The sequence below is a fragment of the Colobus angolensis genome, unplaced genomic scaffold (genome assembly GCF_000951035.1).
Source record: "Colobus angolensis palliatus isolate OR3802 unplaced genomic scaffold, Cang.pa_1.0 Scaffold182, whole genome shotgun sequence".
Lineage (NCBI taxonomy): Eukaryota > Metazoa > Chordata > Mammalia > Primates > Cercopithecidae > Colobus > Colobus angolensis.
In genome coordinates, this window is record NW_012114955.1 from 120,117 (window position 1) to 147,983 (window position 27,867).

General features: G+C 48.4%; 3 protein-coding genes across 5 annotated transcripts in view; 2 read left to right on the top strand and 1 right to left on the bottom strand.

Moving 5' to 3' along the window:
- ARF5 (ADP-ribosylation factor 5) overlaps nucleotides 1–3,078 on the top strand; it is a 6,572-nt gene extending 3,494 nt beyond the window's left edge. The window contains exons 5-10 of the mRNA XM_011939631.1: nucleotides 110–168; nucleotides 432–560; nucleotides 883–992; nucleotides 1,460–1,531; nucleotides 2,348–2,473; nucleotides 2,595–3,078. Coding sequence (XP_011795021.1) covers nucleotides 110–168; nucleotides 432–560; nucleotides 883–992; nucleotides 1,460–1,531; nucleotides 2,348–2,473; nucleotides 2,595–2,681 — 583 coding nt within the window. The 3' untranslated portion in view covers nucleotides 2,682–3,078. The remainder of the gene's footprint in view (nucleotides 1–109; nucleotides 169–431; nucleotides 561–882; nucleotides 993–1,459; nucleotides 1,532–2,347; nucleotides 2,474–2,594) is intronic.
- Nucleotides 3,079–5,002: 1,924 nt separating this feature from the next.
- On the top strand, nucleotides 5,003–13,271 carry FSCN3 (fascin actin-bundling protein 3, testicular). 2 transcript variants are annotated; one of them, XM_011939528.1, is made up of 7 exons: nucleotides 5,003–5,347; nucleotides 6,419–7,115; nucleotides 7,450–7,568; nucleotides 9,547–9,706; nucleotides 10,510–10,680; nucleotides 11,325–11,530; nucleotides 12,748–12,922. In XM_011939528.1, the coding sequence occupies exons 1-6, from the start codon at nucleotides 5,204–5,206 to the stop codon at nucleotides 11,528–11,530; spliced, it is 1,497 nt and encodes a 498-aa protein (XP_011794918.1). In that variant the 5' UTR covers nucleotides 5,003–5,203; the 3' UTR covers nucleotides 12,748–12,922. The 2 variants fall into 2 exon arrangements, with proteins under 2 accessions (XP_011794918.1, XP_011794917.1); XM_011939527.1 differs by having other exon boundaries at nucleotides 5,046–5,347; nucleotides 11,330–11,530; nucleotides 12,748–13,271.
- Nucleotides 13,272–21,989: 8,718 nt separating this feature from the next.
- PAX4 (paired box 4) lies at nucleotides 21,990–26,883 on the bottom strand. Of its 2 annotated transcripts, XM_011939530.1 has the most exons (10): nucleotides 26,871–26,883; nucleotides 26,359–26,489; nucleotides 25,838–26,053; nucleotides 25,441–25,516; nucleotides 24,711–24,836; nucleotides 24,404–24,486; nucleotides 23,974–24,043; nucleotides 23,120–23,175; nucleotides 22,712–22,853; nucleotides 21,990–22,162 (listed from the first exon to the last, which is right to left on the bottom strand). In XM_011939530.1, the coding sequence occupies exons 1-10, from the start codon at nucleotides 26,881–26,883 to the stop codon at nucleotides 22,023–22,025; spliced, it is 1,053 nt and encodes a 350-aa protein (XP_011794920.1). In that variant the 3' UTR covers nucleotides 21,990–22,022. The 2 variants fall into 2 exon arrangements, with proteins under 2 accessions (XP_011794920.1, XP_011794921.1); XM_011939531.1 differs by lacking the exons at nucleotides 21,990–22,162; nucleotides 26,871–26,883 and adding an exon at nucleotides 22,214–22,383 and having other exon boundaries at nucleotides 26,359–26,505.
- Between the last annotated feature and the right edge of the window lie 984 nt (nucleotides 26,884–27,867).

Here is a 27,867-nt window from a genome sequence, read left to right on the forward strand (position 1 = left end):
GGCCCCGGCGCAGCCCTTCCGCCCCCGCGTCCCTCCAGCCCCGCTCACCTGGGTCTCTGGCCCCGAGTCACCCACCTCCTAACGCCCCGGGGCCTCTGCTCTCGGGCAGGTCCCGGTCTGCAGCGCCGACCCCGGGGCCTGACACCCGGAGCTGCGGGCCTGGGTGGGGTGAAGCTCCCTCCGCCCCTGCCCGGCTGATAAGAAGGGAGGATTCCGCCCTTGGAGACGACTTTTAAAAGGAGCGCGGCCTACCCCCCGTGCCCCTTGCCTCCCAGCCCTCTCCCGCGCCGCGCCCTCTTTGGAGTTGGCTCACGCCACCCGACTGCCCTCCAGGCCCCGAAGGTAGATAACGACGCGCACCTGGAGGCGCTCCCGCTCTCCGCCCCCATCACCATCAGCTGTTGTGGCCTCTCATTTTCCCTCGTCTCTAGGGGGCTCCCTCGCTCCCATCTCCATCCCTGTGCCCCTCTCCGTTGCAGTTGGCTTGGATGCGGCTGGCAAGACCACAATCCTGTACAAACTGAAGTTGGGGGAGATTGTCACCACCATCCCAACCATAGGTGAGCCCGGGGACGAAGCAGGGAGCGGGAGCGCCGAGGCGGGCCCTCTCGGGGTCTGCTCCCAGTTCTGCCACTTTTCTGGAGCTGACCCTGACACCAGATACAGCTGAGAAGTGGGTCAGGGTATCTCTACGTGGATACCGGAGGCGGGGTGGATGTGACCTAGCCCCGCCCTGTTGACCGGCAGTTCTGGGGTTCTGTTCCCCTGGGCCTTGATCATTGCCTTCTGGTTTTGTGTCCCTGCTGAGATCTAAGTAGTTGCAGTGAGTTCCTTCCTTTCAGGAGTTTTTCTCATATTTTTTTTTTCCCCAATTATCTGCAGGCTTCAATGTAGAAACAGTGGAATATAAGAACATCTGTTTCACAGTCTGGGACGTGGGAGGCCAGGACAAGATTCGGCCTCTGTGGCGGCACTACTTCCAGAACACTCAGGTGGAGTGTTGGGAGGGGACTCTCTAACCCCACGGGAAAAGGTGTTAGGGCTGGGAGAACAGAATTGTTGGCCTGGGCCAGGCCCCCAGGCCAAGGAAAAAACCCTTCCCCACTTCTACCCCCTCTGTTTGGCTACCCTCTACTCACTCTTCAGAACTCACCTTAGTCTTCCCCAGCTTGAACTTCTCTTTAGAAGCAGGATTCTGGGGCCAGGCTGCCTGATTTAGCCCTCATCACATGTCTTTATTTCCTTGCACTTCTTTAGATAAACTACTACTTCTTTGCAGTGGGGTCTCTAGTTTGTGCCGGGACTTCTGTAAAGCTTCTATGGAGTTCTGTAAACTTCTGTAGCATTTACTAGATGAGAAGGATTGACACAATTACAGATGGCAAGAAAAGAGAAAGGGCCACACTACAGTATGTCCCAGGCAGGAGTGATTGCTTCTCCTTTCTTCCTTCTTGCCTAGGGCCTCATCTTTGTGGTGGACAGTAATGACCGGGAGCGGGTCCAAGAATCTGCTGATGAACTCCAGAAGATGGTGAGTACCCAGAGCCCTGGGAACTGAACCCTCAGGCTGGGGACAGAGTGATCTCTCTAGTGCTATAGAAGTCAGGGAGCCCCCAAAAAGCATTGAAAACCAGAAATAGAAGTTTTTCTTTATGGACAGACACATTGTGTCTCTCACCCTGTTTTGGATGGGACTGACTTTTTCTGTGCATTCTCGTGTCTTTTTTTTTTTTTTTGAGATGGAGTTTTGCTCTTGTTGCCCAGGCTGGAGTGCAAAGGCACAATCTCGGCTCACTGCAACCTCCGCCTCCCGGGTTCAAGCAATTCTCCTGCCTCAGCCTCCCAAGTAGCTGGGATTACGGGCGCCTTCTGCCATGCCCAGCTGATTTTTGTATTTTTAGTAGAGATGGGGTTTCACCATGTTGGCTGGGCTGGTCTCGAACTCCCAACCTCAGGTGATCCACCTGCCCCAGCCTCCCAAAGTGCTGGCATTACAGGCGTGAGCCACCGCGCCCAGCCGCATTCTCATGTCTTTACATCTGAGTCTGAGAAGTTGCAGGGGAGATGGGACTTATATGTAGTAAAGAGAAACATTTTATATTCTTGCCTTTTCCATATGGAAATGTTGTCATTTTGCCTAGGCAAGTACTCAAATTAGGAAAAGGTCTTTCTTTTCTGGACTTATGGCTCAGGTCACCTCAAGCTCATTTACAACTATGTCTTGTCTTCAGTGGCAGACTACACAATATTTTTTTTTCCAATCAAGAGCCTAGGAGGTAGAAAGGGAATTCCCCAACACAGTAAAGAAGACGCAGCCTGGGTTCCACCTTCTCTTCTCCCCTCTCAGCTGCAGGAGGACGAGCTGCGGGATGCAGTGCTGCTGGTATTTGCCAACAAGCAAGACATGCCCAACGCCATGCCCGTGAGCGAGCTGACTGATAAGCTGGGGCTACAGCACTTGCGCAGCCGCACGGTAAGGGTCCTGCCCACCTGGTGCTGAATCCTTCCTCTTTAGGGAAGCCACAGGCTGGGACAGGGATACAAACGCCCTTTTGTTCCTGGTTGCTGACCTCTTTCTTTCCTTTTCCCCACAGTGGTATGTCCAGGCCACCTGTGCCACCCAAGGCACAGGTCTCTATGATGGTCTGGACTGGCTGTCCCACGAGCTGTCAAAGCGCTAACCAGCCAGGGGCAGGCCCCTGATGCCCGGAAGCTCCTGCGTGCATCCCCGGGATGACCAGACTCCCGGACTCCTCAGGCAGTGCCCTTTCCTCCCACTCTTCCTCCCCCACAGCCACAGGCCTCTGCTCCTGCTCCTGCCTGCATGTTCTCTCTGTTGTTGGAGCCTGGAGCCTTGCTCTCTGGGCACAGAGGGGTCCACTCTCCTGCCTGCTGGGACCTATGGAAGGGGCTTCCTGGCCAAGGTCCCCTCTTCCAGAGGAGGAGCAGGGATCTGGGTTTCCTTTTTTTTCTGTTTTGGGTGTACTCTAGGGGCCAGGTTGGGGGGGAAGGTGAGGGTTCCGGGTGGTGCTATAATGTGGCACTGGATCTTGAGTAATAAATTTGCTGTGGTTTGTACACGGTGTTGTCTATAGCCTGCAACGGGGAGGCTGGGTTACTGGGTACCAAGAGACAACATGGGAGAGGATCAAAGCAGCTAAGGCTGCAGGGCAACCCCACCCACACATACCTTCAGCTCAGCTTCTCCCTCCTTATTGAGCTGGAAATACTGTAAGGTTTCCAGTGGTGGAAGTCTCATTCCTTCCCAGCTCCAAGGACCCTTTGCTGAAGATTACAGGATCTCCATAGTTCCATGAACCGCGTAACTCTTCCCGTCGTTCTCGTAGCTACTTAGAGCAGTTCTTAATGTTTGCCTTGCACATTAAAATTAGAGGGGGAGAGAATGTGCGTTAATAATGCGAATCCTGAGGTGCATTTCAGAAAATGTGATTCCTCAGGACTAGTCTGATGCCCAACAATATGCATCTTTAAAATTACCCAGAGGAAGCCAGGCACGGTGGCTCACGCCTGTAATCCCAGCACTGGGAGGCTGAGGCGGGTGGATCATGAGGTCAGAAGATTGAGACCACAGTGAAACTCCGTCTCTATTAAAAAAAAAATACAAAAAATTAGCTGGGCGCGGTGGTGGGTGCCTGTAGTCCCAGCTACTCAGGAGGCTGAGGCAGGAGAATGGCGTGAACCTGGAGGTAGAGCTTGCAGTGGGTTGAGATCACACCATTGCACTCCAGGGTAACAGAGCAAGACTCCGTCTCAAAAAAATAAAAAATAAAATTACCCAGAGGATCCTGCCACTAATAGTCTATTATCCTTATTTTATAAAACATTGGTGGGGTCTGGGGCTTGTAGTTCCTTGCTGCTCGTCACAGAGACTCTTGCTACTTGGGAAGACCCCACCTATGGGAAATATGAAAGCAGGTGTAAGGAACCAGGGGTGGCTGGGCACTGTGGCTCATGCCTGTAATTCTAGCACTTTGGGAGGCTGAGGCAGGAGGATTGCTTGATCCCAGAAGTTCAGCCTGGGCAACATGGCAAGATCCCATCTCTACAAAAAAACAAAAATAAAAAATTACCTGGTCGTGGAGGTGCACACCTGTGGTCCCAGCACCTCAGGAGGCTGAGGCGGGAGGATCGCTTGAGCTTGGGAGATCAAGGCTGCAGTCAGCTGAGATGCACTCCAACCTAGCTAGCAGAGCAAGACCCTGTCTCAAAAAAAGGAACCAGTAGAGTGGCCTATTCCCCAAGTGTGACTGACTGCCCATTTTTCCTTGGATCCTAGCCAGGCTTAGGCAGAACTCATCATCACTTCTTTTTGCCTTTCTTTTTCTTTCATGTCACTTTTTCCTTCATGTCACTTTTTCCAGGTTCTGAGCTGGGTTTTCTCGTCAAGCTTTGCAGGAAGTGAGTCCAAGAGACTATAACTCAGAGATTCTTTGAAGGGGAAAGATATCCTTGCAGGAGCTCTGACTGTCTGCCCAGCCAGCTGTCCTACCCACCAGCAGAGCAGCTGGAGTTGAGGAGGGCTGCTTGGTGCTCTCTCCACCTGTGCGCTTCTCCTTACCCAGGTCCTGAGCCAGCCTTCATGATGAATATGAGTTATTTGATGTCAGCTGATTAACTAGGGTTTCCTCATACTCCCTGCAAAGCAACATCTGGAACATTTTGACTTCATCCTCTTAAGGGCCATAAAAGTTGATAGATTTTTCTTGGATATCTTGAACTTAACAACATACCTGAGCTGCAAGGGAGCCAGGCAGAACCCACTTACTTGGGAGGAAAGAGGCTGATTTCTATCCTGTTATTAGAATGAGAAACAGAGGTAAAGAAAGGGGAAAACTTGCCTAAATTCACAGGTTAAAGTTCCGGATCCTGGTCTCAGCTCAGCCTACCTCAGAGCTCAGAGGGGAATAGGAAGGCAAACACTGGAGGCTCTGGACCTGCCTCCTCTAGGCCATGGATTAATGCTGCTGGGCAAGGGCCCTTTCCCCACTACGGTGGGATAAGAGGCTGCCCTCATAGTCACAATGCTCCCGGGTCACAGAGGTGCTGGGCCCCAGGCCAGCCTCTGCCTGGGAAGTTCTCTCTGGGAACATCTGGTGAGTACTACAGGCCCTATGGCCTGTGGAACCTCACTACGGGGGGGAGGGCTGGGCCAGACGGAGTCATCACCTGTGGTGTCGGCCCCATGGATGAGATGGAGTGGATACACAGACATCCCAAGGCTGAGGACCTAAGGGTTGGGCTCATCAGCTGGGCAGGAACCTACCTCACCTTTGAGGCATGCAAGAATACAGTTACTGCAACTGCGAAGAGTTTGGGCAGGAGACAGGTGACAAAGCAAACCTATACTGGAACCAGTTTTCTGAGTGGCCAAGCTGTGTGTGTGTGTGTGTGTGTGTGTGTGTGTGTGTGTATGCACTTGCCTGTATATGAAAGTGGGATGTACTGTCAACCTAATCACTTTCCTGGGTTCTGCCATCGCCAGCCCTGAGACTTTTCTACTCCAGGCTTTTGTTTACAGACCCCATTGCCCCATCTCCCACCTCTCAACTTATTCCACAAGAAGAAGCCTCAGCCTTGCCCTCGCTGCCTTGTCCTGCTCTAACTGTCCCCTATTCCCCATCCCAGCACACGGTGGTTGTGTCATAAAGAAGAGAAGTGGAGAGCCCAGGTGGGAAAGCAGACATGTGGGCATCCAGGGGAAGTTGGACCAGTGGAGTTATTGCAAATCCTATGTTTCTGTTCTGGTTGTGGTTTGAGAAAGGGGAACTCCAGAAGCCCTAGCAGTGTTGGTCTTCATTCTAGAGAGGAACGTAGGCACCTCTGGGATGGGTGCCAGAGTGAGGCAGGGGAGAAGTTCTTCCTTTTATAACAAGGTTGATCACAGCTGAACCAGGCAGTTGCATCTGAACTGTTCGTGCTTCCATCTTCATCCCTGGAGCCAGGGCCTGCCTGTAAGAGCTTTTGCTTCTGTCTTGCTATGCTAGAAGGCAACCTTTGGGGATGGAGTTATTGGCTAAGGGTACTCTCTGCAGACAACAGTGAGGAAGAAAAGTAAGACTTATACCAAAGCATTTCTTTAAAAATTAGGTATTGAAGATCGGGATTAAGAAAGGAGGGAGGTTTACCTTCTGTTAGCTGAAGGAGGTGGACAACTAGAACTTATCTTTGGATCTTGCCATCTGGCTGCAGCGGTAGAAGGGCCCAGAGATCTTTTGATGAGGGGAGAGTGGGAAAGTGGAAGAGCTGACAGCAAGGAGACACCAGGGCTGATGTGGAAAGGGAGGTGGTTGGTGCTGATGAAGGTGCCAGGATTTTGTCAGCCATGACAGTTGCAGGGCTTCTTGGTCTGGTAACTTAGTGACAATGATTTCCCTCCTCTCTCTCCTGATGCCTCCAGACCTGGGAGATCCTCGTGAGCAATGAGCATGAGACACAGGCCGTGGTACGACTAAAGAGTGTGCAGGGCCTCTACCTGCTGTGTGAGTGTGATGGCACCATGTGTTATGGCCGCCCAAGGACCAGCCACCATGGGTGCTTTCTGTTGCGTTTCCACCGGAACAGCAAGTGGACCCTCCAGTGCCTAATTTCTGGTCGTTATCTGGAGTCCAATGGCAAGGACGTGTTTTGCACTTCCCGGGTCCTCTCAGCTTACCACATGTGGACCCCCCGACCAGCCCTCCATGTCCACGTGATCCTCTACAGCCCCATCCACCGCTGCTATGCCCGGGCTGACCCCACTATGGGCCGCATCTGGGTGGATGCAGCAGTTCCCTGCCTGGAGGAGTGTGGCTTCCTGTTGCATTTTCGAAATGGATGCTACCACCTGGAGACCTCTACACACCACTTTTTGTCCCATGTAGACCGGCTGTTCTCCCAACCCTCATCACAGACAGCTTTTCACATGCAAGTGCGGCCTGGAGGGCTTGTGGCACTGTGTGATGGAGAAGGAGGCATGTTATATCCACAGGGCACACATCTGCTCTTGGGCCTGGGCTGCAACCCCGTGAGGGGTGAGGAGTGGTTCATCCTACAGCACTGCCCAACCTGGGTGAGCCTCAGGTCAAAGACTCGGCGGTTCATCTCAGTCATCTACGGTAAGTGCTGGGCCCAACACAGCAATGGAGAGAGGAAGGGCTGGCTGTTGAAAAGAGGAAAATGTGTTTGGGATCAGCACAGATTTTTGAGTCTGCTAATAAGGAAGATCCTGGGGTTCCAAGGGGGTCTTTTGTGCCATCGAGAAGGACAGAAAAGCATGGGTATGGGATTTAGGGGAAAGTTGCCTGGGTCTTCTGCAGACCTACCATGATCCAACAGAAAGTGATGAAGGTTGAGAAGGGAAAGAGGAGGGACAGAAGCCCTGGTCATAAAACATGGAGAAGGGGCCGAGACTGAGAGTGAGGCTTTTACTGACATGCGCTTCCTCTGCAGATGATGAGGTGCGTGCTGCTTCTGAGCGCTTAACCCCAATGTCCTTGTTCCAGTTTGAATGTGACAGTGAGAGCCCCACTGTGCAGCTTCGTTCAGCCAATGGCTACTACCTAGCCCAGGTAAGACCTTGGCTTCCTGAGCAAGAGAAACCTTAAGCTCTGAGCTCTCCCTGCCTAGACTTCCTTCTCCTTTTTCAAGGCAAATGGTGAGAGGATGATGTGGGCTGTGGAGGCACGTGTCAATAAACATTCATTTTCACCCAATAGGGCCTCCTTTTTAAAAAAAAACAAAAATCAACTGTATTAAGGTATAATTTGAATGTATGTAAATTATATAATACACATGCATAAATTATGTATATTGTATACAAATATGTATATTATGTATGTTTTATAAATAAAATATACCTATTAAGTGTAAAATTCAGTAAGTTTTGACAAATGTATCCATCCATGCAACCATGCCATAAGCATATCACAAGTGAGAGAATATTTCCAACACCACAGAATTTCCTCTTGCTTCTTTGCAGTTTCCCTCCACCCTTACCCTCCCTCTCCCAGTTACCACTGATCTGTGTTCTGTCTCTGTGAATTAGATTTGCCTACCTACTTTAACATTTCTGATAAATGGAAACATACAGTATGTATGGTACATATGTTTCTTCTGCTTGGCACAATGTTTTTAAGATTCGTTCATAATGTTCGTGTATCAGTAGTTCATTCCTTTTTATTGCCGAGTGGTATTCTATAATGCTGCTCATAAACATGATCTGTTTATCTATTCACTTGTTGATGAACACTTGGGTTGTTTCTAGTCTGGGCTATTATGAATAAAGTTGCTATAAGTATTCATGTACAAGTCTTTTTGTGAACATACATTTTCATTTATCTTGGGTAAATATGTAGGAATGGAATTACTAGGTTGTATAATAGATATGTGCTTAACTTTATAAGAAAATGTCAGTTTTCTAAAGTGACTATACTATTTTACGTTCTTGTCAATAATGTGTGAGGGTTCTAAGAATTCCATATCCTCACCAACAGTAAAGCTGGCTTTTGGATTATCTATCTTTTCTATTTTAGCCACTCTAGTGGGTGTGTAATTTATGGATTTAATTCACATTTACCTTATAATTAGTAAGGTTTAGAATTTTTTTTTTTTTTTTTTGAGACAAAGTCTCACTCTGTCACCTGGACTAGAGTACAATGGCTCAGTCTCAGCTCCCCACAACCTCCGCCTCCCAGATTCAAGAGATTCTTCTACCTCAACCTCCCAAGTAGCTGGGACTACAGGCATGCACAACCATGCCCAGCTAATTTTTTGTATTTTTAGTAGAGATGGGGTTTCACTACATTGGCCAGGCTGGTCTCGAACTCCTGACCTCATGATCTGCCCACCTCAGCTTCCCAAAGTGCTGGGATAACAGGCATGAGCCACCGTGCCCATTTTCATGTGCTCATTGGCCATTTGTACATCTTCTCTGCGACGTATCTGTTCAGATCCTTTGCTATTTGTTACTGGGTTGTTTGTCTTATTAATGAGTTGTAAGAGTTCTTTATGTGTTCTAAATCCAAGTCCTTTGTCAAATATATGTATTGAAAAAGTTTTCTCCCAACCTGGGGCTTGCCTTTTTATTTGTTTAATGGTTCTTTTAAGAAGCAAGTTTTTAATTTCCGTGAAGTTCAGTTTATCAGTTTTTTAAAATGGTTACTGCTTTTCTTTTCCCAAGAAATCATTGCCTACCCCAAACTTGCAAAGAACTTCTCTTATATTTTCTTCTAGATGTTTACCTTTCACTTTTATGCCTATGATCTACTTCAAAATGATTTTGGAGTCAAGACTGAGGTTTATTTCTCTCCCTATGATATCCTGACCTAGTTTTTATGCTGTGCTCTGGGATACAGCACAGACTGGGGGAACGGGGAGAGCTGAGGCCACAGCCATCTTCCAAAAGGGTTCTCATCAACTCTGGGAGCATGAAAAAGGCTGATGGGTGGGATGTGGGAAAGAGGGTCTAGGAATAAAACTGGTTTTATTCCTAGAAAGCTGAGATTGTCGGTCCTTACTCCTCATCTCTGTTCCTGACATTCTTTCCAGAGGCGCCACAGGGCAGTGATGGCTGATGGGCACCCCCTGGAGTCTGACACGTTCTTCCGAATGCACTGGAACTGTGGCAGGATCATCCTGCAGTCCTGCAGGGGGCGCTTCCTGGGCATTGCACCTAACGGCCTGCTGATGGCCAATGCTACCCTTCCAGGTGAGTGGAGCAGCCTTCCTGCCAGATGATTCCAAGTCAGGTAGAACTTTAGAGGGAGGTGGAATATGATTGTTAAAAAGAGCACTGAAGGCTGGGCGTGGTGGCTCATGCTTGTAATCCCAGCACTATGGGAGGCTGAGGTGGGTGGATCACAAGGTTAGAAGTTTCAGACCAGCCTGACCAACATGGTGAAACCCCATCTCTACTGAAAATACAAAAACTAGCCAGACGTGGTGGTGCGTACCTGTAATCCCAGCTACTCAGGAGGCTGAGGCAGGAGAATCGCTTGAACCTGGGAGGTGGAGGTTGCAGTGAGCCAAGATCGTGCCACTGCATTCCAGCCTGGGCAACAGAGTGAGACTCCATCTCAAAAAAGGAAAAAAACAAAAACAAAAAAACAAAACACTGGAGTCGGGGTCAGAAGATTTGGGTCTGTACTCGTTCACTTAATTTTTGTCATCACTTGAGCAAAGCACCTCCTTGAGCCTCAGTTTTGTCATCTATAAAAATAGACATTTCATTGTCTACAACTCTGCAGCCTCACAGAATTGTTGTGAGGATTAAACACATCAACATACCTCAAAGGAAGGAAGAATATTAAAGCTTCTTGGGTTTCACATGTGCTAGGTACTCTCACAAGCATTTCACAAGCACCTAGTGTAAGACCTGACACATAGTAGGTGTTCATTCAATGTTAAAATATTGACCACATCCTTCTGCAATTAGTGTCCCCCCTTCCTGCTTCCATTTGGGAAAAACACCTAAAGGCAGCCCATCCAGATAATCCTTCCTATTTCTTTCAGGCCCAAATGAGGAATTTGGGATTTTATTTGCCAATCGCCCCTTCCTTGTATTGCGAGGTCGTTATGGCTATGTAGGCTCCTCATCAGGCCATGACCTCATACAGTGCAACCAGGATCAGCCCGACTGCATTCACCTACTACCTTGCCGACAGGGTATCTACCACTTCCAGGGTGAGTGGCTCCTCTTCCCCGCCTGAGGGTTCACAGTCTAGTCCCTGCCTTAGCCCCAGCTCAGACTTCAGGGACTGCCACCCAGGGCCTGCTCATTATAAAAGGAAAAACAGGCCGGGCACAGTGGCTCACGCCTGTAATCCCAGCACTTTGGAAGGCCAAGGCAGGTGGATCATGAGGTCAGGAGATCGAGACCATCCTGGCTAACATGGTGAAACCCCATCTCTACTAAAATTACAAAAAATTAGCCGGGTGTGGTGGTGGGCGCCTATAGTGCCAGCTACTCAGGAGGCTGAGGCAGGAGGAATGGCAGAGGTGGAGCTTGCAGTAAGCCGAAATTGCGCCACTGCACTCCAGCCTGGGCATAGAGCAAGACTCCATCTCAAAAAAAAAAAAAAAAAAAAAAAAAGGAAAAACAGGATCTCTGTTTGTTTTCACACTTCAAAGCCCCAGGGTGGGTTGGCAAAACAGACAGCAGTGGAATCCCTATTGGCCCTCCTGCATTTCTATAGAAGGACCTGCCAATGCAGGCAGGATGGGGCAGCCAGGGGAGGATGGCATGCCTCCATGAAGCCCCTCCAAGGCTAGATTGCTGGAGGACTCCCCTATGAATGGCCCACCAACCTGAGCTCTTCCTTCTCCAGCACAGGGAGGATCCTTCTGGTCAATAACATCCTTTGGCACCTTTCGCCCTTGGGGCAAGTTTGCCCTCAACTTCTGTATCGAGCTTCAAGGGAGCAACTTACTCACTGTACTGGCCCCCAATGGCTTCTACATGCGAGCCGACCAAAGCGGCACCCTGTTGGCAGACAGCGAAGACATTACCAAAGAGTGTATCTGGGAATTTTAGGTAAGGGAGAAGAAGAGGTAAGGGGCTAGGGGAGCAGAAGCCATGGGGCAAGAGGAGAAGGGAGGTGGGTGGGGAGGCATATGATGGGAAGACCAAAATGCACTCCCAGGCTGATTTCTGTCCCATAATTTGATCAACTCCAGACATTTATTCCAAATCTGTGCCATTTCTTGAGAGCTTATAAACCTGGGCTTGCTAGAGAGGGGAGACAGTTTCCCACTGCTATGCCACACTGACTCGTGGGCTTGCAAGCATGCCTGGAGGGGACAGAATGAGGTATTCTTGTACATCTCTATCTTCATGAAGATGCAGAATTTCACTCTATTTTTAGGGAAAATGGACGACTTTGATCATATGTGTAGGTAAAAAAAGATGTGCTTTCTATCCTTTGCACTTTCTATCCCTACCTCTTGGACCCCTGGAGTTCTTGAATATTTGTCCTCAGCTCCGACCCTTCTCCTGACCTCTAATGTCATGTCTCTCCAACCTCCTGATAGACAGTTGACTTGACTTCATCCTGACAGTTCCTAAAAATCATCATAGTTGATATCAACCTGCTCATCTTCCCTCCCTAAGGTGATTCTGTTTTCCTGCCTTCCCCAGGACCATCTTGGGCATTTCCTCCTCCCAAATGCTCAGGCTCAAGAGCTCAGCACCATCTCTCCACACTTTCTTTCACTTCCTTCATCAAACCCTGCAAATTCTTGGCTACTTCTTTAACAATACCTCTTGCATGCTTGCTCCTTCTTAATTATCATTGCCACCGCTTGGCTCCAGGCTTTTCTCCAGAAGCACTGCTTCTACGGCTCCCCCGAAGCATTTCCTGCTGCCAGATCCATCCATCCAATCTCATCTCTAACATCCAATCTCATTTCCACTCTGTTTGCTTTTATAACATGCTGCTTCCCTTCCATCATTCCCTGTTCACACTCTTCAGGGCACCTTGTTGCTCTTGGTCTTATCCCTTCCTAATGGACCTCACTTTCCTGACTTATTGTGCAAAGTGCTTTGTTTTTGACATCACGCAGACCTGGAATCAAGAGCTTCTTCCTGTAAGTTAACTTCACATATGTCTAGGGTGGATCTCTCATCAAGAATGGGATAAATCACTTTATTCTCTTTCCTCCCACAGGATCTTACCCAGTATTCTAAAAGCCAGAGATCAGCAAATGACTAACTTGATTACTGACCATTTATATTTCCTCTTTCCTCTCCAGGTCAATGGGATGTCACCTGCCAAAATCCAAATCCTCCAAGAAAAACTACTACACTAAATGGAACAGGAACCCCAGAGTCAAGATCCAAGAGAAGAATATCTGTTACAACTCTTCCTACCCAGTTTAGCAAAACACCTGTTTTATGCAACAATACATCACAACAGGCCACCCCCAAGATCCTTGTGTGCATCTGACTCAGTATAGAGTAGGGGTCTGGATGAGGGTTGAAACAGAGGCCCCAGGCTGCTCTAAGTTCTATCCAGGAGAGACCAAATGGCAGGCAGTTCTTCCACTGATCCTCCCCGTCCCTGTCCAGAACTGCTAGATTTTTTCCAGTGAACCCATGAGTAGCCAGCATTGCCCTGAAGGGTTTAGAATCCAGTTATGACTTTAAATATCTTTTTGGTTTATAAAAAAGGAAAGATTGTTAATCCTGTGGGCACAGGATAATGGTAATAACACCTTATGCCTGTATAGGCCGCTTTACCTCCTCCTACCACGATTTATCCAACTTCCCCACCCATCATTACCTTTTTTCCAGTGAAGTGGGTATTTCCTCCATCACTTCTTACCTTTTTTTTTTTTTTGAGACAAAGTCTTGCTCAGTCGCCCAGGCTGGAGTGCAGTGGCAGTGGCGTGATCTTGGCCCACTGCAACCTCCGCCTCCCGGGTTCCAGCAATTCTCCTGCCTCAGTCTCCCAAGTAGCTGGGATTACAGGCACCTGCCACCACATCCAGCTACTTTGCTTGGTTGTATTTTTAGTAGAGATAGGGTTTCGTCATGTTGGCCAACCTGGTCTCGAGCTCTTGACCTCAGGTGATCCACCTGCCTCGGCCTCCCAAAGTGCTGGGATTATAGGCATGAGCCACCACACCCGGCAGACTTCTTACCTTTCACAGACAGCGAAAGTTATTTGCCCAGGGTCTTATGACTAATCACAACACAGCTAGACTTCTGACTCAAATCTAACTCTAATGTCCACCATTCTTTCAATCAAAGCAGGATTTCCAAGATGTCTGTCATTCTTACACTGTCTTTGTGATTTTGGCCTTTATCTACCTACCATCCGCCCTATTAATGTTTTTATTGACATAGACTCAAATACACTTTTTTAGAAAGGAATATTTTTTCACTGTCATAAAATGGAAAACCAGAATCACTTACCTTAAGTGGAAAATGAGTATAAAAATAAATACAAGTATACCTCAGAGATATTGTGGGTTCAGTTCAAGACCACTGTGATAAAGCAAATATGGCAATAAAACAAGTCACACAAATTTTTTGGTTTCCCCAGACATGTATAAATTATGCTTACACTATACTGTAGTCTATTAAGTATGCAATAGCATTATGTCTTAAAAACAATGTACATACCTTAATTTTAAAGTACTTTATTGCTAAAAAATGCTAGTGATCGTCTGGGCGCAGTGGCTCACACCTGTAATCCTAGCGTTAGGCGTTAGGGAGACCTAGGCAGGCAGATCACTTAAGGTCAGGAGTTCAAAACCAGCCTGGCCAACATGGTTGAAATCCCGTCTCTACTAAAAATACAAAAAATTAGCTGGGTGTGGTGGCAGATGCCTGTAACCCCAGCTACTTGGGAGGCTGAGGCAAGAGAATCACTTGAACCCAGGAGGCAGAGGCTGCAGTGAGCCGAGATGGCGCCATTGCACTCCAACCTGGGCAAAAGAGCAAGACTCCATCTCAAAAAAAAAAAAATGGCTAATGATCATTTGAACCTTCAGTGAGTCATAATCTTTTTGCCAGTGGAGGATCTTGCCTTTATGTTAATGGTTGCTGACTGATCAAGGTGATGGTTGCTGAAGGTTGGGGTAGCTGTGGTGATTTCTTAAAATACGACAATAAAGTTTGCTGCATTGATTGATTCTTTCTTTCACGGAAGATTTCTCTGTAGCATGTGATGCTGTTTGATAGCATTTGGCCCACAGCAGAACTTCTTTAAAAATTGGAATAAATCCTCTCAAACCCTGTTGCTGTTTTATCAATTAAGTTTATGTAATGTTCTAAATCTTCCATTGTCATTTCAGCAATGTTCACAGCATCTTCACCAGGAGTAGATTCCATCTCAAGAAACCACTTTCTGGCCAGGTGCGGTGGCTCACACCTGTAATCCTCACACTTTGGGAGGCCAAGGTGGGTGGATCATGAGGTCAGGAGATCCAGACCATCCTGGCGAACATGGTGAAACCCTGTGTCTACTAAAAATAAGAAAAATTAGCCAGGCATGGTGGCGGGCGCCTGTAGTCCCAGCTACCCGGGAGGCTGAGGCAGGAGAATGGTGTGAACGCAGGAGATGGAGCTTGCAGTGAGCCGGGATCACACCACTGCACTCCAGCCTGGGTGACAGAGCAAGACTCTGCCTCAAAAAAAAAAAAAAAACACACACAAAAAAAACAAAACACTTTCTTTGTTCATCTCTAAGAAACAACTCCTTACCAGTTCAAGTTTTATCACAAGATTATAGCAATTCAGTCTTATCTTCAGGCTCCAATTCTAATTCTAGTTCTCTTGCTGTTTCACCACATCTGTAGTGATTTCCTCCAATGAAGTGCTGACTTCTTCAAAGTCATCCATAAGGGTTGGAATAAACTTCTTCCAAACTCCTGTTACTATTAATATTTTGACCTTCTCCCATGAATCATGAATGTTCTTAATGGGCATCTAGAGTGGTGAATCCATTTCAGAAGGTTTTTAATTTACTTTGCTTGGATCCATCAGAGGAATCACTAATATAAGGCAGGTATAACCGTATAAAGTGTATTTCTTAAATAATAAGACTCGAAAGTCAAAATTACTCCTTGATCTGCAGGCTGCGGGATGGATGTTAGGATACCAGGCATGAAAACAACAACATTAGTCTCCTTATATATCGCCATCAGAGCTCTTGGGTGACCTCTCAATTAAGGCATTGTCAATGAGCAGTAATATTTTAAAATAAATACTTTTTTCTGAGCAGTAGGTCTCAATAGCTGGCTGAAAATATTCCATAAACCACACTGTGAACAGATGTGCTGTCATCCAAGCTTTGTTGTTCCATTTACAGAGCACAGGCAGAGTAGATTTAGCGTTATTCTGCAGGGCCCTAGGATGTTCGGAATGATAAATGAGCACTGGCTTCCACTTAAAGTCACCAGCTGCAGTAGCCCCTCACAAGAGAGTCAACAGCTGTCTGTTGAAACTTTGAAACAAGCATTGACTTCTGTGTAGTTGTAAAAGTTCTGATGGCATCCTCTAATAGAAGCCTGTTTTATTGATATTGAAATCTGTTGTTTCATTTAGCCACCTTCGTCAGTGATCTTAGCTGGATCTTCTGGCTCTTGCTGCAGCTTCTATAATATATCAACATTTGCTGCTTCCCTTTGCACTTTTATGTTATGGAGATGGCTTCTTCCCTTAAGCCTCATGAGCCAACCTCTGTTAGCTTCAAACTTTTGTTCTGCAGCTTCCTCACTTCTCTCAGCTTCATAGAATTGAAGAGAGTTTAGGGCCTTGCTCTGGATCAGGCTTTGGCTTAAGAGAGTGTTGTGGCTGGTTTGATCTATCGAGGCCACTAAAACTTTCTCCTGTCAGCAATAATGCTATTTCACTTTCTTATCATTTGTGTGTTCACTCGAGTAGCCCTTTTAATTTCCTTCAAGAACTTTTCTTTTGCATTCACAATTTGCTAATAACTGTTTGGCAAAGGAGGCCTCGCTTTCCACCTATCTCAGCTCTCAGCAGGTCTTCCTCACTAAGCTTCATCATTTGTAGATTTTGCTTTAAAGTGAGAGACGTGTGGCTGTCCTTTCTTGAACACTAAGAGGGAATTGTGGGGTTATTCACTGGCCTAATTTCAATATTGTTGTCTTAGGGATGAGGGAGGCCCAAGGAGAGGGAGGGAGAAGTGGGAAGGACCAGTCCATGGAACAGTCAGAACACACATCACATTTATCAGTTAAGCTCACTATTTTATTTTATTTTATTTTAGGCAAAGTCTCGCTCTGTCACCCAGACTGGAGTACAGTGGTGCAATCTCAGCTCACTGCAACCTCCACCTCCTGGGTTCAAGGGATTCTCCTGCCTCAGCCTCCCAAGTAGCTGGGATTATAGGCACGTGCCGACACACCCAGCTAATTTTTGTATTTTTAGTAGAGACGGGGTTTCACCATGTTGGCCAGGTTGGTCTCAAACTCCTGATTTCAGGTGATCCACCTGCCTCGGCCTCCCAAAGTACTAGGTTACAGGCGTGAACCACCAACCCAGCCAAGTTCACCATTTTATATGGGTGTGAGTTGTGGTGCCCCAAAACAATTATAATAGTAACATCAAAGATCATTAATCACAGATTACCATAACAGATAACAATGAAAAAGTTTGAAATACTGCAAGAATTACCAAATTACCAAAATGTGACATGGAGACACAAAGTGAGCACATGCTCTTAGGAAAGCGGTACCAACAGACTTGCCTCAAACCTTCAATTTGTTTAACAAAAAATAAAAATAAAAAAGCAGTATCTGTGAAATGCACTAAAGCAAAGTCAAAGTGCACTAACCTGTATAATGAAAATCAAGTGATGATACCAAATCCTAGTTAAACTTTTCTTCCCTGCCCAAGGCTCAGAGCCTAAGGTTCCTTTTCCCTTTACCCTTTACTAATAAAGGAGATGAAGAACGTTTTTATTTTTATTTTTTTTGACTCCGCCCAGGCTGGAGTGCCATGTCACGATCTGGGCTCACTACAACCTTCACCTCCCGGGTTCAAGCAATTCTTCTGCCTCAGCTTCCCAAGTAGCTGGGACCACAGGCTCCTGCCACCATGCCCAGGTAATTTTTGTATTTTTAGTAGAGACGGGGTTTCACCATGTTGGCCAGGCTGGTCTCAAATTCTTGACCTCAAGTGATCGGCCTGCTTCAGCCTCCCAAAGTGTTGGGATTACAGGTATGAGCCACCGCGCCCGGCCAACAACTGTTAAAGTGACACCAACGACTAGGACCAAAACGAAACTTTCTCCTTGATACAATCAGAATTGAAAGGGAGTTGAAAAGGGAATAATTTTCTCACTTCTGACTCAATATTATTTGAATCAACATACACACGCCTCCTTAAGTGTTCTTAAATACCAACAGTGCTGCCTATTCCCCACTTTGGAAAATTTGCCCCATACCATAATGAATGTCTGATTTTTAAATCTGTTGACAACAGAAGGCTGAAACTGGAACATGAGAGAGATTCAGTTTGGATAGAGGAAAATGACTTTATTTTTTATAAGTATATCACCCCTCAAGAGATATAAAAGAATTTTTTAAAAATTTCAGTCCAGTAATAGGTGAGGTCAGTGAAAAGTAGAACACTGGAGTTCAGGGCATTTCCTTTCCTAGAAAGCATTAAGAATAGGCCACTTGCTGGGTGCAGTGGCTCACGCCTTTAATCCTTGGGAGGCCAAGGCAGGAGGATCACTAGAGCCCAGGAGTTCAAGACCAGCCTGGGCAACACAGGGAGACTTTGTCTCTACTAAAAACAAAACAATTAGCTGGGCATGGTGGTGTGCTCCTATACTCCCAGCTACTTGGGAGGCTGAGACAGAAGGATTGCTTGAGCCCGGAGGTTGAGGCTGCAGTGAACCGAGGTTGCACCACTGCACTCCAGCCTGGGCAACAGAGAAATAACCTGTTTCAAAAAAAAAAAAAAAAAAAGATAGTGCTCTATTAACCTTGAAATTTCATATCCACATATGTGCAGTGGGATACACTTTTCAGAGAGATAGGACCTTGGAGGTCATTTAATGCCGAATCTCTCCCTCAGCATTCTAATCCCCCCAGCTACCTGCAGGGGATGTGTTCTAAGACTTCCAGCATATACCTGAAACCACAGATAATACCATATCATACATATACTCTTTCTTCCTATACATACACACCTAGGGTAAAGTTTAATTTGCAAATTAGGCACAGTAAGAAGTAAACAATAACTGATAATAAAATAGAATGATTATCACAAATGCCACTATCACTACTCTTGCACTTTGGGGCCATTATTAAGTAAAATAAGGGTTACATGAACACAAGCACTGCAATGCCAAGACAATTATCTGATAATCAAGACTGCTACTGACTAGTGAGCAGGTAGCATAAACAACATGGAGATGCAAGAGTTCTCAAGCTACTCAGAATGACATGCAACTTAAAATCAATGGGTTGCTTATTTCTGGAATTTTCCATTTAATATCTTCAGACTGCCGTTAATCACAAGTAACTGAAACCCAAAAAGCAAAACCATGGATAAAGGGGGGAATACTGCACACACTCAGATGCATGGGCACACACACATGCACACACACACAATCTTATGCCCTGTTCCCCACATGGCCAACTGTCATGGGATCCTTCAGGTGTTGCTTTTCTGGCTGGAAACCTCTGTGGCTGGTGGTGCCTTTGCCTGAGTTTTGCTCAGGCTGCTGGGCTCATTCCACAAACTCGGCGTGGCAGGCTGCACTCAGCTTGTGCTACTGTCCTGGATCCCACACCTGCCCAGAGCAAGCCAGGAGTGGAGCAGTGAGGGATGTGTGAACAAGTGGGGGGTGTAGCCACTGTGTACAGTCAGACATCCCGGCTGTGGGGGGCAGGCAGCTCCAGGTGCTGGTACAGATGCCGGCTCTGTGCAAGGCTTCAGCAGGACCACAAGCAGCATCCACTGGAGGTGCTGGAGAATGCAGTGGTGCCTGGAGGCTTGGAGATGCCAGGAACTGCAGGGCCCCAAAGAGGGTATCAGAGCCCTGGCTTGGGGAGCCCCTAGGTCTGGGGTCCATGAAGGGCCACAGCTCTTCTCTCTTTCTCATCACCCACAACATGGTGAGAGTGTGTGTGTGGGTGTTTCGGTTCTGTTTGTGTTACAGCGCTTTCAGTCCCACCATTTGGTGGATGTGGAGTTTTTTGTCCCATGTCCAGGAAGAATGAGGTATGTGGCCAACTGGAGGGTAAGCAAGGTAGAGAGGAGCTTCTCTGAGCAACAGAACAGCTCCTTTCCAGAACAGGAAGTAGGTAGCCCTTTCTGCCAGCAGGTCATTCCAAATAGTTGAGGATGCCTGAGATGGGTAGCTCCTTCCCATAGTTGGTAGTCCCGATGTCTGTGTGACTCTGGCTGAGTCTTGGGGTTTTTATGGGCTCAGAAGAGAGGAGTGTGTGCTGACTGGTCCATAGGTGGCCATGGGTAGGTCTGGAAAAAGCACCATCCGATTGGCCAAAGGGTCATCAGTGAAGTCCTCACTCTGGGCCCCCTACTTCACCCAGAACTAGCAGCCTGGCCCTCAGGCTTCAGGCTATTCCTGGCTTAAAGGTGGGGTTTCACTGGGGACTTGCCCCTTTCCATCTAGGAAGCTGCCTGCCTCCCACTATCAACATGCTATCCATGGCACCCAGGCTGTTTGTCCTAAGAGGTGCCTGCAGGCCCACACCAACATGCCCTCGGTCCCCTCCCTCTGGCCTTTCTCCTGCACTTGTTGGCACCCAAAGTCTGGAGGGGGCCAAGGTGGTAGGGGGGCTGGTGTGTCTCTGTAGCACCCAGAGCATGCATACACCCAGCCAGGTCGTGACAGCGCCTAGGTGCAGCCACAACTTTACTCCACACCCGAGTAGGCTCTGGGGGCAAGAAAAAGTTGGGGAGTGGGAGCAGGCACTTCTGAGCCTGTGGGGCAGGGGCTTCCTGGGTCCCTGAGAATGCAGGGATGCCTGGGTTTGGAGCCACGGCTAGGCAGCTGCAGCTGTGTCCAGGAGCACTGGGCTTCCACTCTGCCAACTTTGTTGGGGGCGTGGCTCCTGCCTGTTCCGGGTTCCCGCTGTCCCTGCAAAGCGCACAACCCCAGCCGTGCCTCCCCCTTTAAAGCCAGCATCTTCACAGCAGTGACTCAAGATGGGCTGCCACTACCATCACAACCGTGAGGCCTCAGTTGAGACAGCTCCTTCAGTGACCGATGTCGGTCCTGTCGCTGAAGTGAATGAATGCTTGTTCTCAGACTGCACTGTGCAGATTGTCAACCTCATCTGTTTCTGTTCTGCCTAGCAGGACCTCCAGCTGGAAAGTAGAGAAGGCAAGGCAGGGGCAGGATGTGCTCTATTGCCCTCAAAATTTCATTCTAGAGCTGTGCAGTCCCATAGAACTTTCTGCAATGACTGAAATGTTCTATAGTCCTTATGAGCCACATGTAACTACTGGGCATTTGAAATGTGGCTAGTGTGAGTGAAGAACTGCATTGTTCTTCTTCTTCTTCTTCTTTTTAATGTGAATTACATTTAAATAGCCACATGTGGTTGGTGGCTACTTATTTAACAGCACAGCTCAGAACAGCACAGCTCAGCACAGCACGTATTTGATAATGAAGAGGCCTCTTGAATGACGTCTTCTGGATCAGTACCTATCCCAGATAGGAGTAAACAACACCCCCAACCCCCACCAGCATTGCACCATCATTATCCATTCCCTGCTTTTCAAAAGGGAAAGAATTTGGAAGGATAAGCCTATCCTCCTTTCGAATATCCCATTCTTCACCTCCTTTCCCCCATATTCGTCTGTTTCTCCACATCCTGAGACTTCTCAGGGAGGGCCTAGACCTTTATTTGAAGGGACAGAATTGAGAAGATTTAGAACTCACTGCCCAAAGAACGAAGCAAACATGCCCCTGGAGCATGTATAAATAAAGTACATATAAATGGAAAGCAAAATATGAAAAATGGCATTTCACTCTGCTTGCTGCTATGACAAAAATACATATGCAATTAGGGAATGAATGTCTATTTTCTTAGATTAAGGAGTTACAGTAAACTTTCTTAGGTGTGGATATAATATTGTGATTATGTAAGATAAGTTTCTTGTTTTTTGGGGATGCATGCTGGAAGATTTAGGAATAAAATGCCATGATATAATATCAGTGTGTGTGTGTGTGCACAAACACACACATGTGCATACATGTAGACATATGAGCCCCCAAACACCAAGATAGATACATACATAATATACATAAAGATACATACATAATACATAGAGTAGATAAATTGATGCATTGACAAATACATTGTTTAGATACATATATAGCCTACACACATACATACATGCATGCATAGATTAGAGGGTAAGATACATAGATGTAAATAAATGATAGGGCAAACAGTCTATAATTGTTAAATATTAGAGTGGGCATAGGGGTGCTCATAGGGAAAACATGATGGACAACAGAACTACTGCTAATAAAAACTGCTTTTATTACTGCTGAGTAATACTCTTAAGGCCAGTGTGAGAAGTGGGTGGGTGTTGCTTCACCAGCCCCTCCAATCAGGTAATGTGCTGGAGAGGCATCGAGGCAGGGCCAGGCAAGGTCCCCACAGGAGGGAGCAATCACAGGAAGGAGGAAGGAGCCACAGTCTATATGGGAAAGATGGTAAGGACAATGGGCAGGATGATATTAGATCCTCCCTATGCCATCTCCTTCCCACTCCTGCCTCATTCCAAGCCATACAGTAGTGGGCAGCCAGGCCAGAGCAGGGCCTCACAGCCACTAAGACCGGCCAGGGGACAGTGGGAGGAAGGGCAAGGAAGGCAAAGCAGTCCTGAGTCCAGGGAATTCGGCTGTGGGGGCAAGTGGCCTGTGGGGACAAATAGAGAGAGCTTGGGGTTATTGTTCCCATCCCACCTCTCAAAGTCACTGTGGGAAAGAGACTGAGACATCAGTTTCCCACCCTGCATATACACACTTGCATCCCAATCTCACACCCTTACCTGCTATGGCTGTCAGTGATACCATTGACTCAGGGATTACTAGTCTCCCTAACTTTGTGGACCATGCATAGAATGAGGAAAGCTGTATTGAGGTTCCTTTGATGACCCCCAATGGAGATCCATGCTCTTCTGGAGGCTGGATCAGTCAGCCCTCCCCCACATCCTGCAGGACTGAGGCCTGGCCTGAATTCTTACCCCAGCAGGGCTTGAGACAGGCTTTAGGTGGGGTGTCACTCAGACACCTGTCTGGTGCTGTTGCCCAGCACAGCTGATAGCAGGAAGGACCCAGCGGTTCCAGGGCAGGCAGGGCTGCTGTGGGCACGCTGCCAGGGGACTGCTAAAAAAAAACAAGAGAAGAACCTTAGCTTCCAGTGATGCCTCCAGTAGAGAACGCTGGGACCCCAGAGCTGCCTGCCACCCAGGTTGTATCCTGCACAACTGCAGAGGGCACCATTCACATAGTAGACTTTGGGGATAGTACTTTCTCAACATGGACTCTGTGGGGCCCTAGAGAGCCAGAGATCCTGACTCAGGCCAGAAATGGGAGAGCCCGTGAGCCCTTCAGTCTTCCCACAGCACAGACTCCCCTCTCCTCCCGAGTACCTGTGCAGAGATGATTCCTGGGGCAACTCTTGGTACAGTCAGCCCCTGGGAAGCACCTATAAAATGAGAGTGAATCCACTCAGAAGGAGGAATTGGGGCCGGGGACAGGAGGAGTGTGGTGAGAGGCAGGAAGTTTGGATGCAAGGATGTTCCAGGAAACAACCACTTCTAGAAGGGGTGGGAGGAGATGGATATTTTAACCCAAAACTGTCCTCTTCCCCAAGACAGGTCCTTGGGAAACCGGAGAAGAATGATTAAATTCCAGTGATGGTACTGGGGACAGTGCAGCCTTAAGAACAGGAACTGTGTGTGCCCAGCATCTGGCACAGGGTCTGGCACTTGGGAGATGCTGAGTAAATGTTGGATGGATGGGTGGATGGATACATAGATTGATGGAAAGATGAATGTATGGACGCATGGATGCATGGGTGGGTAGATGGATCCATGGGTGGATGGATGGATGAATGCATGGGGAGATGCATGGATGGATGCATGGGGAGACACATGGATGAATGGGGTGGATTGATGGATGGATAAATGGATAGGTAGATAGGTGGGTGAGCAGGTGGGTGGGTGACTGGTTGGCTGGTTGGATGGATGGATGGATGGTGGATGGATAAATGGATGGATGGATGGAGGGTTGGATGGAGGGATGGATGCATGGATAGATGGGTGGATAAATGGGTACCTGGGTGGATGGTTGGGTGGATGATGCATGGATGAATGGATGTATGGATAGACAGATGGATGGATGGATGGATAAATGGATGGATGAATGGGGGATGGATGGATGGATGAATGGATGGATGATGGATGAATGAGCAGGCAGATGGATGATGGTGCAGAGAAATCACCTGACAGTTGCATTTCCCACTTGAGCTTCTCTTGCCGGCGCCATTTGGCTCTTCTGTTGGAAAACCAGACCTGAGCGAGGACAGGGACAATGCAGCTGGCTACACTTTATGCTGCCTGTCACCTGCTGATCTCACCACATGTTCCTAGCCTGAACTCAGAATGTTGGCCCTTCCTTGGACCTGACATCCTCCCTCCATGCTCTAGCTTTTGTTCTCTGGCCCCTTCCTCAACTCAAAGTTTTGGGTTGGGGAAGAGAGGAGTGCAATCAGCAGAAGGTGAACAAGGAGGGTCTCGTCTCTGATTGTTGCTCCAAACAAGTTTGTTTCCACCTTTTCACCTCCCCTCTCCACCTCATTGGAACCCAAAGCCCTGGCCAGCACAGACTCTTCTTCCTTGTGGTTTGTGCACAGTGTTGCAGAGCTCACTCACCCTCACAGTGTCCTCAGGCAGAGAGGTGGCAGCAGCCAGCCTTCCACGGGCCACTGAATCAGGATACTGCCCACGCTGGAACTCTGTGGAGATTGAGGCTCACAAAGTAAGAGCACCGGGAGAGGAGCAAGACATGGGTCTCCCCTCAGGCAACACTCCCCACCTGCTACAACCCCAAACTACCTTCCTCCTCAAGGCAGGGCCACTCACAGCCTGTACCTCTCAGCCTTTGCCCACAGGCCTCAGGGCCACTGTCCCTGTGTCACACTGATGACTCTCTGACCCTCCATCTGCCCCAGCCCAGCACCTTTCTCCAATGCCTCTGCTTGGCTTGGGGAGAAGATAGTCCGATTCCGGTGGCCAGTCCCTGGGTGGGGACCCCGGGGAGTCTCAGAGCCACTGTGGGGAGTGAGGAGAGCTGGAGCCAAAACAGCTGAAAAGGAAGACAACAGTCTGTGGTGGTTTGTGATGGTGATTCCTCTGGTCAGATGGGGTCCCTAAGTCCCTGGGGCTGCAGCTGGGTGTCTCACCATGGGTAGAAGAGCAGAGCCAAGCTGGTGGGGCATTCACAGTTACTTAGAGGCCACTGCAGGGTCACTTGGTGGAAAGGGTTCTCAATACCATGGTGGGGGTGCATGCTTAACGTGCGGGGCTTTGGAGGGACCAGCAACAGGCTTGGTCCAGGTGTGTGTGGTCCCAAAGAACATGAATGACGCTCTAAGAAGCTATGCACAGAGCAGAGGGAGGGTATGAGACTCAGTCCTGCCTCTTCTTCAATAGATCCTGTGAATCCAGGGGCTGGGGGACCTGGGTTCTGTTCCAGGGCCTGCCATCAACCAGCTGGTGACCTTGGGTAAGTCACTTCACTTTTCTGGATGTCAATTTTCTTCTGCTAGGAGAGAATAAGACTCACTGCCTGGTCCTCCTTATTGGGTTGTTGTGAAGATGATCCAAGAAAGAATGAGAAAAGGCTTTGAGAACTATAAAATGTTGGAGATTTGGCTCTGATTAGCCCTAGGGACAACTCCAAGACCCACCTGGTGACCTGAGCTGCGCCCACGGTAGTCCCTGGTCCTCCTGTAGTGCCCGCAGGACTCGGTTGATGGAGGAGACCTAGGAGTGTCGGGGTGTTGAGTGGAGAGATGGTGCTCAGACCCAGGGCTATACCCTGAGAACATTCCCCTTAATATCCTTTTTCCTGTCTGTCTCCACCCACACATTGTTCCCAAGGGCAGTCTCCTCTCTCTCTCTCTGTGCTTTCTCCTCCCCAATTCTCTTATTACCACCACTTTTCAAAAGAAAAACGTATGGGTCAGAAGAGCCCAAGAGCCCTGTCACCAGCCTGGGATGCCCACATTGCCAAATAAGAAAGGCTATTTGTCTCCCCAGAAAGCCTGTTTTCCAGCCCCAGTGTTGGAAGGGAAGGGTACTTACACTGGGAGTCTTGTCCTGGGTGCAAAGCCCTTCAGCACAAAGCTGGCGTTGGATTTCCCAGGCAAAGAGAGCTGGACACTCACCCTTCAGCTGGGCAATTCGAGCCACCACAGGGGGTGTAGCCAGCCGTGGCTTGCTTCCCCCAATGCCCTTGGGCTCCAAGACACCCGTGCGGTAATAACGCCCTAGGATCTTGCTCACACAGCCGTTAGATACCTGAGTCAGGTGAGAAGCAGGGACAGGTGAGGCACAATGGGCAGAAGGAGGGAGAGTGTCCCTGAGACAGGAGGAGGCTACAAGACAAAGCCAAGACTTACTGGACCAGGCCATGGAGTTGGGAGTCTAGCCTCACCTTTGAGGGTCTGAAGCTCCCCTTTTCAACCTCCAAGAGGGTCTCCCAGGAAGTGACCCAAGTCCCAAAAGCCCTCAGAGCCTGCAACAGCCCCAGGCTCTTGCCTTCAGAGGAGCCCTTTCTCCCTGCTTCCTGTCCCCATCACTGGGTAAAGATGCTGGCCCATTACCTTAAGGCTCCGTGAGATGTCACAGGGCCGCATTCCACTGACTGCTAGCCGCACAATCTGCTGCCGGGTATCCAGAGGCAGCGGCCGGCCATTCACAAAGAGCCCCCCAAGCTGGTTCATGCTGCTGATCCCTGGGCATGAGAGAGAGGTATCCACACACTACCTCCTACTGCCCTGCCCACATATGGAGAGGGTCATTCAGGCCCCTCCAGCCTGGCTTCCCAACACTGAGTGCATCCTCTCCTGGGAGACTGCATCCTTGCTGCCCCCAGGCTGTCAACGCAAGCCACTTTCTTTGAGAGCTGGCTCATGGGTGAGTCTTTGTTCCTTGCCTATACCCTCTGACTCTCCTGATCTAAGGGAAGCAGGACAGGGCAGAAGTGCGGGGCTGGAAAAAACTTCTCCAGAACATTGGCCAACAGCAGATGAAACAGTTGATGGAAGCAAAGCCCTGAGGTCTTCCCCTGTCTCTGTAGTCCTCCCTGTCTTCCCACTTCCCCCAGGCTCCTCACCGTCCTGCTGCATGCTCCAGGCTAACCCTCCTCAGAAGGATGAGACTCCAGCAGAGTAGCCTTGGAAGGGAAGTTCCTTCTAGGAGCTCCTTTTTCAGCTTGGGGACTCTCTGCAATAACAGGGGGTTATTTGGGTGAGGTCTTTTGCTTGAAATGGTCCTGGGAGGTAGTGTTTTGTGATAGAGGGTCAGGTTTCTAAAATTTGCCAGTGAGTTGGCTAAAATTAGAAAATTCTAATTCCTTTAATTTACACCTTTGTGTGATAAAACCTAAAACACTGCAGGTTGGCTGAGGACTGGATCTTTCTTGAAGTCCTGATAAGGGGCTGGGAGGATTGAGAGGGTTCCCATTTCCCACACATTCATTACAAAAGGTTGGGGAGGTAGAAAGGGATGATGCTTTCAAATGCTCAAGCTTTCCCCTTTCCAAATGGACAGCTGTTGTCTCCAACTGCTCCTAAGTTTCTCAGCCCTGGATGACACACCTGAGCCAGAGATGCTGGGGTCCTCAAGTTCAGGGGTCCACCTTCACTATTATGCAGTCCTCAATTGGGCTCTCCAAAATGCCCAGCCTTCAGAAAGACTTGCTCCTGTTTTTTTATACTCTCCAGGAAGCTCTGAAGAAACTGGGACTCAGCTCTACCCCCCAAGGCACTGAGGCTCTCGTCCTACACACTGGGCATGGAGATGAACACACCTGAAGAGCCGGCTTCTCCTAGGAGACACATCTCTTAGCATCTCTAACCTGCTGAGACTATTCATTCCTGTTAACTCTGAAGAGTTCTAGATCTCAAAGTGAAGCTTCAATTTCAGAGACCACCTTTATGGTATCAGACACTCATTCATTCAACTAACATTTATCAAAGACATATTGAAGGGAATGGGAAGCAGGAGAGGACTGTCTGCTGACGAATGCAGAAACTGTCATGAGCCCGAGAGAGTTTCTGAGCAGCAAGAGACACAGGTCCCACAGGCCACCATACCTCTTCTACTTTCAT

Bases quoted from the DNA above. Each gene is read 5' to 3' on its own strand.
- FSCN3 (XM_011939527.1), top strand. From the start codon at position 5,204: ATGGATGAGATGGAGTGGATACACAGACATCCCAAGGCTGAGGACCTA. The intron at 7,116-7,449 runs GTAAGTGCTGGG...CTTCCTCTGCAG, and splicing joins GTTCATCTCAGTCATCTACG to ATGATGAGGTGCGTGCTGCT. The intron at 10,681-11,329 runs GTGAGTGGCTCC...TCTCCAGCACAG, and splicing joins GGGTATCTACCACTTCCAGG to GGAGGATCCTTCTGGTCAAT.
- PAX4 (XM_011939530.1), bottom strand. The intron at 24,837-25,440 runs GTGGGTCTTGGA...CTTCCTTTTCAG, and splicing joins GGCGCAGCTCAGGTCACCAG to CTGTTTTGGCTCCAGCTCTC. The intron at 23,176-23,973 runs GTGATTTCTCTG...CTCATTTTATAG, and splicing joins GTGGGAAATGCAACTGTCAG to GTGCTTCCCAGGGGCTGACT.